The sequence below is a fragment of the Lissotriton vulgaris genome, chromosome 7 (genome assembly GCF_964263255.1).
Source record: "Lissotriton vulgaris chromosome 7, aLisVul1.2, whole genome shotgun sequence".
NCBI lineage: Eukaryota > Metazoa > Chordata > Amphibia > Caudata > Salamandridae > Lissotriton > Lissotriton vulgaris.
The window spans coordinates 1,362,807,475-1,362,820,771 of NC_141695.1; the positions used below are offsets into that span (position 1 = coordinate 1,362,807,475).

General features: G+C 44.3%; 1 protein-coding gene across 6 annotated transcripts in view; it reads right to left on the reverse strand.

The window, feature by feature from the left end:
- Positions 1 to 13,297, reverse strand: part of FBXL19 (F-box and leucine rich repeat protein 19) — a 369,014-nt gene that overhangs the window by 281,606 nt on the left and 74,111 nt on the right. For all 6 annotated transcript variants that reach the window (XM_086932059.1, XM_086932058.1, XM_086932056.1 and 3 more), the window contains 2 exons: positions 3,006 to 3,149; positions 1,797 to 1,883 (listed from right to left, as the gene is read on the reverse strand). In XM_086932059.1, coding sequence (XP_086788185.1) covers positions 1,797 to 1,883; positions 3,006 to 3,149 — 231 coding nt within the window. The remainder of the gene's footprint in view (positions 1 to 1,796; positions 1,884 to 3,005; positions 3,150 to 13,297) is intronic.

The following is a 13,297-nucleotide window of genomic DNA, read 5'->3' on the forward strand; positions in this document are numbered from 1 at the left end:
CTGACTCGGCCCGAGCCTTACATTTACTTTGAACGAATCCAAAAGTGGAGTGAAGTATCCGTGTTTATTCTGAAATTCTGCCATGGATCTTGCCATCTTGGAGCTGCGTTGGACACCCCTGGCTCGAGTGCACCAAAGGGGCTCCGAGCAAAGGGGGGTGAGGTGTGGGGGGCTAGGAAGGGCCTCTCCTGCTTTGGGTAGAAGTCTGCCTGCTCCAGGCGCTCTGCCCTGGCTGCACCCACGGGCAGAGGGGCGAAAGGAATGTCAACAAGAAGATAAAATCGTGGGGGGGGGGGGGGGGGGCATGAGCAAGAATGAAGGGATTGTAGCGATCATAAACAGGAGTAGGGGTGGGGCGAAGAGGAGGGGTTACGGGATGTACGGGTACCTAAGGTGGAGGGATTGTAAGAAAGGAAAGGAATGGGTAATACAGAGTGGATGAGATGACATAAAAAAGGGGGAAGGCAAAGAAAACTTAAAGAGGGGAAGAGACAGGGAAGCAAGAGAAGAAAAGAGCACGTACAACGAATGAGGGAAGCTGAGTGCGAGGGAAGGTGGAAAGGGAGAAATGGTTAACACAGAAGGGGTTAAAAGAAGAAAGGAGCGTACTAAAGATGCAAGTAAAGGAGAGAAATAGAAAATAATACAGGAAGCTGGGAGAAAAGGAAAAGGAGTAGTAGTGGTCGATGGATAATTGGGGAAGGTGGCGGCTCTCGGTAGCAAGAGAGGAGGATGAATAGTCAAGAGCGGAAGTGAGGCATAAGAGAGCAGCAACAGGAAGTGAGGCGCGCAGCCAGGACACTAGTGCAAGGGACAGGGCAAAGGCAGCCGTAAAGTGCCACACACACGCTACGGATGCTCGGTGACACATATGCATACTGACAGGAGTACACAGTCTTTCATACACATATGCAACCCCGACAGGATTTCAAAACAAGCGGATACTGAGCGTTGAGCGCATTTAAGTGAGCACACAAGCAGAATGCCTACACTGCATCAATCTCTGGAGGAGAGGCTGATGTCATTGAAGTCCTGGAGAGCTGCAGCCAATCCCGGCGCAGCCCTTTGATGACGCAGCGGGAATGGCTGAAACTTTGAGCCAACCACAGCGCGGCACGGAGGTGAAGCAGGCAACGGCGTCCCGAGGTTTCCTGGCTGCTGGCGGTGCTTCTAATGGCAATGTTGAAGGACTCTGACACGGCGGTGAAGTTGGGGGGTAAGTTCACACACCATAAGAACCTCGGGCCAGGAGCGGTGATGTTATCACGTACAGCGCTTTCCCTGCAGCACTTCCCAGTTCTATATACGCGGACTCCACCCTCCCTCCGCCCGTGCATGCACGCACGCGCATGCATGCATGCACGCATGCACGAGCGCGCGCAAATGAATGAATGCATGCATGCATGCATGCATGCACGTGTGTGTGTGTGTGTGTGCGTGTGTGCCTGCCTGTCTGTGTGTGCGTCTGTGTGCCTGCCTGCGTGTGTGTTTGTGGGGACTGAGGCAGGGGATAAGCATGGCCACGGCCTGGGCGTGCGCGCCCACAAGGTGCAATCCGCGCGCGTGCCCGAACCCTGTCTCGGATTCCCAGGAGACTGACAACAATAGTGGTCGAGCTAGACGCATGCTTCGCATGCGCACTCTAGCTCAACCTAAAAACTAAAAGGGAATCAGCAGGATAAATTTAACAAAAGATTGAATCCACTGAACAGAAACAAAATAGATGCATAGCAGGCAAAAGCATAATATACATATGCACCTCCGACATTCTGGTAGGACTTCGGGTTCCACCTTACCTTGCCTGTCTTGCCCTCCTGTTTGCACTTGGGGCAGTCCCAACAGTTTGGGATTTCCTCATTGATGATTCCGTCAGCCCTCCCCATCTGAGGAGAAACAAAAAATGGTAAATAAGGGCATGCAAATTGCCGAATTGCGGCACTAGGACTGGCACATCTTAATTTTAATCTCCAACACATCCGGTCTATCTCTACTACTTAGGGACATGGTACAGGAAATATGTATGTAAGCTTAAGATGGAATTATATGTCTGTAAAGAGGGAGCAAGCCCACTATACTTATGAGCCGTCGAGGGAGAAAGAACACACACTGTTAAAAGAGCCCTCTTCTCCAAATGGCTCCATGTGCTTCTGACAGACAGGAACCTTTCTCCCTTTTTCAAGATTAAATCAGATTGCCACTGACCAGTGACCCCAGACCTTGGGAGGACATGATCACAACTTTAAGTTTAATTCATCTTTCTGTACACCTTTGTAAAAAGAAAAATTAAACCTAAAGCAGTTGCATGAGGAAGAGATTGAATGATCAAGGGTGAATGATACTTTAAGGTGAGGCTCTCCTTTTTACATAAAAACAGAGAATTTGTCTTCTGAATTTCAGTAAATGCCTCCCTACAGAGAGCAAATATACATTTTATAGACTCTTCGTTCAGTCTAGGGGTTAGCAAAAAATACAATAAGCACATTGTGATCAAGACAAAAAGAGGAATGAGTATGAAGAAAAGAATGAAGGAGCGCTATGCTATGGAGGAAATCCATTAATTTGTAACCTATGTATAACCTAATAAAGAAAACAATTTAGATGTTGCAATATGCACTTATCTTTTTTTTTTTTTACTTTCTACACAAATCTCTGCACTTTTCACCAGCAAATGTTAACATACTGTAACGTGACAAGAAAATGAAAACCAGTACAAACATTACTCCTGTCTGCACACCTGACAGGCCAAATATATGTCAAAAATGACCCAGAAAAAAAACCTCATCTTCAGTCTGAAATTGATGATTGCCAAAGCCAAAATGCAGATGTGAACTGGTGATCACATAACAGTGAAAGAGGGATGCTGATCGAAGCCAGGAGACCGCTCAACAGCACATATGGGGCACCAGGAGCAGAACCCATGCACAATAAGTCTGAGCCACCAAAGGGGTATGCTGATAAACCAAAATGGGCAACACTGCCATTACTGAGACATAATACCAGCTTACCTTGATGCAGTGTGGATGTACAATTTCATTGCAGATGGTGCACTCCATGAGAGACATGGTGAATTTCTCCTCTTCCGATTCAACAGTGTCCTCCTTCCCAGCATCCCCACACACGTGACACACAGCCGTGTGTGGGAGCACTGGCTGCCATATACACAAGAATAAGAGAGAAAAGAGGTGTTTGAGGAAAAAAAAGTTATTTAGGGTTAGGGAAAAAAACAAATACATGAAAGACAATACTAACACAATTATCATCATAAATCATTTATACTTTATTTCGATTTAAAAAGAAAATCACAAAAGTCAGCACAATATAAAACACAGGGACTAAAAAATCATCAGCAAACATTACATTGCACTATTCCAATACACGTGACTGTGGGACATTCCTATAATACAGCATTAAAACTATAAATATCATAAAACTGAGTTAAAACCCGCCTTTATGGTGGACCAGAAACAGTACATAATTAAAAATACATCAAGAACATTAAAAAGCATGCTAACAAGTAACACATATATAAATGAAAAAAGAAAAGGGGGGAGCAATGTAAATAAAAATTACAAACGCCTCCCTTCAGACCAGCGAGTCACCCACACTCGACCCAAAAACTTGGCTTTAGCAATCACATAGGGGCCATCCACAGCAAATTTAAAGAATTTGAAATCCTCGCGGCGGTCCCTGGTCCCCATCAAGGTGCAAATGGGTTTGAGCCAATATCTCCTCTGGTTGAGATATGCTGGACATGCAAATAAAATATGGCCCACCGATTCTTCCCTTTCTGGGCAGAATGGACATTTACTATTGCTGGCGAATGAACCAGACCACTTGGATGTAAAGGCCTTGGTCGGTAGTGTACCAACTCTGAATTGATGAAATAGTTCACGGTCGCGAATTGAGGTAATAAGGTTCGGATTTGGTGTATAGGAAGGTGCTAGACAATGTGAGACTATTGAAGGATGCATTCTGTCGGGTGTATATCCAATCCCAATATGCTGTCTTTAGTTATTTTTTTGTTGGAAAAACACTTCCCTCTGGAGAGGACCACAACCGAACCAGTCCCATCTCAATGACAATATATTTGACACCCCTAAAACCACTCTATTTTGTTGTTCACATCCAAATCCCGAATTTCCTGGACTGCCAACGCATAGTTGGTTAATTCGGGAGTCACCCAGAGTCTTCTTCAGTATAAAACTGATCTAAAATCGGGCGACATCTCTTAAGGAGTGACACCCCAAATCCAAATAGAGAGGAATTAGGGAGGTAGATAGCGGCAAACCCGTTACAGATCTTAAAAATTTCTTTTGTATTACCACCAATGCTTCCAGATTCACATGTGCCCACAACTCTGAACTATACAAAATTGCTGCACTGACTTTAGAATTGTATATCTGGAGTACTGGGGCCACGGATTTGGTATGAGAACGTTTAAATTCCCTGAGCAGCGCACCCGAGAGTTGAGCGTGTTTAACCATAAGACAATCAAGTTGAGGCTTCCAACTCATCTTTTTATCAAGTGTTACCCCAAGATATGAAAAAAAGTCTGTTAGTTACAACACACCTTCCCGCATCCTAACTTCGCCGATTTGTTTCGCAGAGTTTTGGAGGTCTATAAACTCTGTTTTGTCAACATGGACAACAACGTTGTGATCCTCACAGAACTCCTCAAATCTTATCAGGGCGCGTTGAAGACCCGGTCTTGTTTTTGATATGACGAGTGTCGTCGGCAAACATTAGGAGTGGGATCTTTTTTCCACCTAGACTCGGGGCATCAGCTGGACAATCTTCGTAATATTTATGGAGAATAGAATGGGTGCAAGGACGCGCCCCTGCCTAACCCCCTTCTCGACCGGAAATTTGTCGGTAGTATGACCAGCCAAATCCCACCTGACCTGGGCATAGTTGTCTGTATGCAATTTGATTACAAAAGACAAAATCTCCAGAGGCCTGCCCAGCTTTAACAGGCTATGCCACAATTTGGAACGAGGAACTAGGTCGAAAGCAGACCTCAGATCCACAAACGCTGCATAAGGAATTAGTTACTTACCTGTACACTATAGTTCTCCAGTATTATCTTTCATAGATTCACATGCTTGCATCTTCCCAGTCGTCATGGTGTGAGTCTCACTGTATCAGAAGGACCAAAGCAGTATCAGAGAAGAAAAAACTGTATAGAAAAGCCCATAGGGACTGTATTATTTGGTAACCAGACCTACTCATTGTTTGGTCCAAAAGTCAGCCAATCAGCATTACTGCCCTGACCTCACACTCCCCAGCAGAACCTTCCTGCCTCAGATTTCCAGCCCCAAGTGCGAGACATGGATAAATACCGAGATAACAGGTTCTACCTGAGAAACGGGGAGGTGGGCGGGCGCATGTGAATCTATGAAAGATAATACTGGAGAACTATAGTGTACAGGTAAGTAACTAATTCCTTCTCCAGTATTACATCTTTCATAGATTCACATGCTTGTATCAGAGTAGCAAGTAGTACCCAAAACCTGGAGCGTTTCCATGGTAGAACTCAGCAGTATGGTTCTGCTACGTAGATACCTTTAAAATATAATCTGAATATACGCAGAGCAAATAAGAAAACCGAAGAACATTAGAAGAGTACATGACAAGTTCTTCACAGAAAGACTTATTAAACCATCTATATTAAAATATAATATATCCTTAACGACTTTGCTGTTGCCAAACAAACCCCATCCACGCTGATTTTCTACCCAGCTGCCGAGCCCCAACCAAGCGCGGACCCGCCCACCAATCTCCCGCTGCCCGGCCGCTCTGTCACCTAGAGCGGGGCCGCCGAGTGGAGACCGGCGAGGGGCAGACTTCACTGTCCAGTGGCCCTTGCGGTATACCGCGTCACCAGGGAGCGCCAGGAGGCGCATAAAATCAACGTCAGCCCCGTCTCGCCGGGCGAAGCCCGGGCCAAGGGCGGACCCGTCCTATCCAGTCACAGACCGGAAGAGACTGGGCTGGGGCCGCCCTCTAACAACTTGCATAAAGATAATCCTCTTATTCCTTTCTAAAGTCACCATACATCGTCACTATATAAACAAAAGAAATGCACACCTTCGGCGTTGGTCAGTCCCTTTTGTTTGAAATTTGCCCAACCATTAACCCCACCTATCAAATAATATAAAATGTCACTGAGGGGCTCCAGAATCAAAACGCTCAAAAATATGGCCAAATCCACTGGGCAATAGACCAATTTATTACTAAAGTTAACCAAACCATTGACCAAACTGTAATGCTGTTAGATCGACGAGTATCTTACGAACTAGAACAAGCAAGACGCTCGTCATTGGGACTATTGGCATTAGCGCAAACACCAACTGTTCAACCAGAAAAAGTACCCGCCCTGGAAACACGTGCGGACATTCATGCCATTCCTAACTCAGTTGATCTGTCAGTGTCTTCATCACTGCTGGCCTCACAATTGACCCAGGGCCTCGAACAAACGCCCAATATCTTTGCGAGTCCACCTTTACAGGAGAATGACCCTACGCAGAGTGAACTAAGGGGGCTAAGGGAGGGAGCAATCTCGAAACACAAGGAAGCAGATCAAGACATTGAAGACACCATAACTCCCGATAAATCACAACATAAGTCACACCCCAAGAAACGTCGAGAGATTAATAAAACTAATGAGCAAAGTCAGGACAATGATAAATTCAACGAAACAACAGCAGCGACTAGTAGCACTAATCCTCATGTCGTTGTGCTGGACGACAGCACGAATGTAGGCAATCCCAACAACGCCCATAAGGAAAACCCAGTCTCGAACTCAGACAAAAGAAACAAAAAAAAAAAAAAAAAAAAATCGACCTAGACCATCGTCTGATAAGAGATAGCTGATATAATTAAACACCAGCTACAACCCATTCAAAATAGCCTGGAAGTTATAGAGAAACAAGTAGCAGTATTAGTCGCTATTTCGAAAAAACCTGCAAACCCAAGAAATCAGGGGTTGTCAAATTTGGGAGGATCGAAACCTATAACTAGTATTTCAAAGCCTACAAACAGTAATACCAAGCCAGGACAATCATCTAATAATATCACAACCGTAACAAATAGCCCCACCGTTAGGAGAGGATAATCTGTGAACAATTCAATTAATCCACCTGTTACTTCAAAAACTAAAACCCCCCAAAAATCTCTTAAGAAAGTTCCAGACCCACAAAATCTTCCCCCAACAAACGCCCCCCCTAGACCACCCTTAACAAACAGTCCTCGCCACGAACAACCACAGAGGCACAATACTCCGGCAGAACGGATAAAGAAGAGATGGATCAAACCAGTAAATCTCCCACCTGAGGCAGCCCCATTTGAAGCCATCTTAACAGGGGTCCCTGAACTAAGTAACGACACAGACGAACCAACTTGGTCTTTATTAAACAAAACATGTCATTGGCTGAATATTAACAGACCAAATCAGCACAATCACGTTACCAGAATCACCACAGTAAGAAGAGCTTCATGGATAGGATACCAACCAAAATCTATCCCGGGTGACTGCGTTATTGTTAATTTTGAAAATCCCCGGGCAGTGGAATACATCTGTTCCTGGGATACAGCAGGCAAGAGCGGAGGCATAAACATCAAACGACTATCCTTTTTCTATCCCTCACAACGCCACTATTCTGAAGGCCCTAACTGGTCCTCAAATTGGTCTTGGAACCAGCCAGAGCACGGACAAAGAGGCTGGAACCAGGGAGAATGGGGATACGGATATACCCAAAGGGGCAGGACCCAGGGAGAATGGGGGCATGAAAACATAGATCGGGGCGACTGAAACATTAATGGTAGGAGGGCACAACAACAACAATAGAGGGAACCCTGGGGTGGAATACCAACCTTCAACAGCTATAGCTGCTTAGAGATGGTCGATTGACCACCATTACAAAGGAAGCACACTATGATTAGTCCCTCAAACAACAGAGATCCACTCAAAAAAAACACACATACCCCATAAATATCAGTTTTAATAAAGACCCCTCCACATCAGTTAAACGGCCAAATGGACCAAACATGATGATTAAACATCAAACCGTGGTAGATCCAATACAAGAGCCGCTCTCCCCCCTCGAGGTCTCCATCGGTTTCCTCTCTCCCCCACAAAGTGGTATAGAGATAGGGGAAAGTGTTCCAAAGCTGGCTTCTGATTCACAGCCAAGTCACTTGGAAGAAATCAGTGCTCAGAGTATGACATCTATTGTAGCAAGCTCCAACTCTGAAATAAGGTTATTATTTTGGAACGTGGCGGGTTTAGCCACTAAACACTCTGAAAAAAGTTTCCTTTGCTTGGCAAACTCAAGCAATGTAATTTGTCTCCAGGAGACTTGGCTTAATGACCCAATCCACCTTTTGGGCTACAAAACATACTTCTCACAAGCCATAAGATCCAACGTAGGTAGGAGTAAAGGAGGCCTAACAATATACATCTCGAACCTCTGGTCTTGTCGCGAAATAACCCCTGTAACTCTAGACCAGAATTTCCAGATTATTAATATACGTGGAATCAGACAAGAGGTCTATACCATTATTAATTTCTACAATAACATGACTTCATTAGAATTAACCAAGGCTTTAAACGAAATTTCTCATCTAACACACAATCTCAAAATGAAACATGCAAAGGATTTCCACACAGTAATATGGGGAGGAGATTTCAATCTCCATTTATGCAATAAAAGCGACACTCCCAACTGCGGGATTACAGATGAAGACGGGAATTGTCTAACTCACTTTACCCATACCCCAGAGGGTAATAATGTACAGACCACAATGACTGGATTAGACATAGGGTTTGCTAACAAGATAAAAACACCTGACACTGAATTTGCCCCAACCTTCCATGGCAGAGGCCTCAAAACTTTAATAGACTATATTTTAGTATCCACTAACAAAGCAGCAAACATTAAGACTTTTAAAGTACATAACAACGCACTTAGCGATCACTCCCCTATCAGTATGACATTTCAGGAACCTAAATCACAGAATAGGGGAGATAGGGTACACCCAAGTTTGCTATATCAGCAATCATTAACACTGGACAGGCTAAACGGCTTCACATTAAAATGGGGCAAAATAGATCAGGAAGCCGCAATTACGAGAATAGTAAAAACATGCAGAAATGAGATAGATAGGTGTCTAGATCCCTCTACAACCCCAATCGAGATCCTGACTAATTACACTCACATTGTGGATAATATAAGGAAAGAATTAACCAAGTCCCATACACAAAATAGGACTACCAGAAAGGGATGGTTCAGTACGGAATGCACAAAAGCCTATTCCAAATTAAAGATGGCGCTTGCCAAAAAAGTAAGATGGAGACGAGGTGATAAATTAAGGAAGGCTTATGCCCTTGCAATCCGAAAAAGAAAAAAGGAGTTACAAGCAAATCTATGGGCTGAATTACAGAAAAACAGCATTCTAAAAGACAGCACTGCTTTCTGGCAGATAGTGAAATCTCCTTTCCTAACAGAAAAAACTGAGGTGCCCTCACTAGATGTGGCGATAAGTGCAGGGGACTGGGTGCAACATTTTTCTGGGGTTTTTAGTGGGGACAAACTCTCAGATTCAGAACATCCAGATTTGCTCACGTCGGTGAAATATCCACTAGACCTCCATTTCACACTAGATGAAACGAAGAAGGCTATAAAAACCACGAAACCAGGAAAAGCACCAGGCCCGGATTCGGTTCCTATGGACCTTTATAAATACATCCCAGACCTCTGGTCCCCATTACTTACCAACGTACTAAACGCGGCAAAGGAGATCGGTCTGCCTGATTCCTGGTCGACCTCGATACTGGTCCCCATTTTCAAGAAGGGAAATAGGGACAGCCCCTCTTGTTATCGCCCCATCTCCCTCCTGGATTCGATTGGAAAAATGGCAGGGCGCATTCTCCTCGACCGTCTCCAGGATTGGTCGCTTGATCATGGGGCAATTTCGGATCTACAATATGGGTTCAGGACGGGACTGAGCACGGTGGACCAGGTTCTAAATCTGACCTTATTGGCCGTTGACGCAAAAAGTTCCTCCTTACACATGGTATATGTGGACCTCACAGCAGCGTTCGACTGCGTTGAACACTCAAGATTATGGACAATTATGCTGCAAATGGGCATTGATCCACCAATAGTTGATTTCCTTCGCGAATTATACACCGGAGCAACGGGAAGGGTGAGATTTGGGACTGGTGGCCAGCTAACCGATAGTTTTTTAATAGAGAAGGGGGTCAGACAAGGGTGTGTGCTGGCCCCTTTCTTATTCACGCTGTACACCAACGGGTTAGAGGCCACAATGTTAGAGGGTGCAAAAGATCTTCCAGCAGCCGATCGTCGGCAGATACCAGCCCTATTATATGCCGACGACGCAGTAATTCTAGCCCGAACCCCAGTTCAGCTCCAACGGGTTTTGAATAACTATTGCACATTTATGGCCAGCCTGAGTCTCAGAGTCAACATAAAAAAGACATATGTGATGCATGCCGGCATAAAGAGGAAAAAACCCAAGAACATCTACGTGGATAATTCACCTCTCGAAAGAACTAACACATACCCTTATTTAGGAATTATTATCGACGAGGCATTTAAATGGAAGGAAGCTATTAACTCTCGTAAACTGGCCTTTATAAGAACCATTGGCGCATTAAAGGCTTTTGCTCTTCAGCTTGGTAAAAGACCCCCGAACGAGATGATAAAAATATACAATGCCAAATGTCTCAGCACTGCAACCTTTGGAGCAGGGGTCTGGGGAGGGGCAAACGTTGATCAGCTTCAAAAAGTTGAAAATTCCTTCCTAAGGTTCCTGCTGGCAGTCCCAAACAGTACTACAACATATGGCTGCCACCTTGAACTTGGTTTGGACTATGTCTCTGATATTATCAAAATCCAACCAATCATGTTGTGGCGAAGAATCTGGGCAACGGAGCAATGCCATCTCACAAGAACAATAGTCCTAGATTGCATGAAACTTGAGAACATGAGAAAGATTAGATGGCTGGTCTACGTGAAAACATTTCTCGCAGACATCGGACATGCAGAATTCTTTAACGATCCCCTCTCAGTAACAGACCTCTCTAAAAAAAGAACTAAAAACACTGTCTCACCTGTCTCAAATGCGTCTGCTGAGTGAAATAGGAAAATCATCTGTCCAGCAATGTTTATTAATACAATTTGTCCCCACTATCCAACCATATTTACAGTATAACCTAAGTCATTACGGAACATTTTTGTTGACCCGTTTTAGGTTTAATATATCTCACCGCATGATCTCATTTCCTAACCAAAATGACTGGTCTCCTAATCTTCCCGTTTGCCCTTGTGATTCAATGTCTTTGCAATCCACCATTCATGTTCTCTTTTTTTGTAAATTTCATGTGCCATTACGTAGGCGGTGGATAGTACCACTTCTAAAGGCTTTAAAGATCCACCAATGCCGTCCGGCCTATTTGGCTTTACAGTTTTTAGAAAATGAACTGATGGCAAAAATGATTGTACACTTTCTCAAACTTTGTGTCAGGCACCGAATGAACCTCTGAAGAGTGGACTGAATTGTCTTTGTGTAAAAAGAAGACCTGGTAAAAAATAGTTTTAAAAAATTTCTGAAACTAGAATTAATGTGAATTTTTAATACTTTTTAATATGTTTTTATGAACTTTTATGGTCCTTCAAAAAATGATGGAAAACCGAATAAAGAGGATTTGATTTGAAATATATACTGTACATAATATAAACACAGAGTAAAGAATACCTTATTGGAACAGCGTGTCCCACTGCTGTGTCCTCTTTCCACGCAATGTGTCCAGACAGTAGTGCCTGGTAAATGAATGCACACTCCTCCACGTTGCCGCTCTGCAGATGTCAGGCAGAGACACTCCTGCAAACAATGCCATAGATTTGACATCTTTCTTGTGGAGTGAGCATTCACCCTGGAACGCAGTGGCTTTCCAGCTTTTTCATTACATTTAATGAATGCCGACAATATCCATCTGGCAATACTCAGTCTTGACAGAGGCAGTCCTTTTCTCTGACCCTCAAATGCAATAAGTAATTGTTTCGATTTCCGAAATGTCTTTGTTCGCTCAATGTAGAATTTCAAACACCTGTATATATCTAAGGAATGCAGAGCCCTTTCTGCATCATAAGACGGATTGCTGAAAAAAGTAGGCAAAATAATTGGTTCATTAAGATGGAACGAAGTAGGAACCTTGGGTATAAATTTCGGGTTTGTCCTTAGAGCCTTTTCTCCAATTTCGGCAGGACAGAGTGATACTGCCACTGAGAAGGCCTGAATCTCGCCAACTCTCCTTGCCGAGGTGAGTGCTAGAAGCAGAGCTGTCTTCCATGAGATAAATTGTAAGTCTACCTTGTGTCTAGGCTCGAATGGTGGCCTCATAAGTTGCGCCAAAACTGTGTTGAATTGCCAGGGTATTGGCGGCCGTTGAATGGGCGGAAAAGCTCTAAAGAGCCCCTTGACAAATTCCTTGATTAGTCTGTGAGACCAAAGAGACAGCTCACTCGGTGTCCTCCCGAATCTGGATATTGCCGCCAAATGCACCTTTGAGGCATGAGAGAGACCTGCTTTTGATAATAACAGCAATTAAGGTAAAATACTTTCAGGGGGTACTGTAAGCGGGTGAAGTTCTTTACCAGCGCACCAGTGACAAAAACGTGTCCATTTCGCTGTGTACGTTTTGTTCGTAGACGTAGCCCTAGATTGTGATATGTCCCTGCAATCTTGCGGTATGATCATGGACTGGAATTCTCGCTCATGAGGTTCCATGCTGACAATTTTAGCGATGTCAGGTCTGGATGTAGAATCTGGCCGTTATTCATTGATATGAGGTTCTGGTACGTCGGGAACTCAACTTGTTGCCCTTTGAAAGTTGTTTTAGAAAAGGGGGTGGTGATGAACAGAGTGTCTGAATTAAGCAGACCACTCTTACCCAGTCCAAAGATCAGGGCTTGATCCATCACCGTTATTTATCTCACTGCCCCATCCCAGCTCAGAACCTGGCTATATGCAAATCAGTCTGTCCCTGGCCCAGTGCATCATGGGAACAGGGCAGACTAAACTACCAAGCCAATTCTTCACCAGAAAGGAGACAAGCTACCGGGGACCGGTTTCTGGCATTTCAGCCGTCTTCGGCCCGGCTTGCTTGAATCCTGATGGAGCAGTGAGAAAGGGACTCATGTCTGAGTATACCCGGCCACACCTATAGTGGCCAAAAAGCTTGTTTCCTTCCCAGTATAAGAATTGGCTTGGTAGT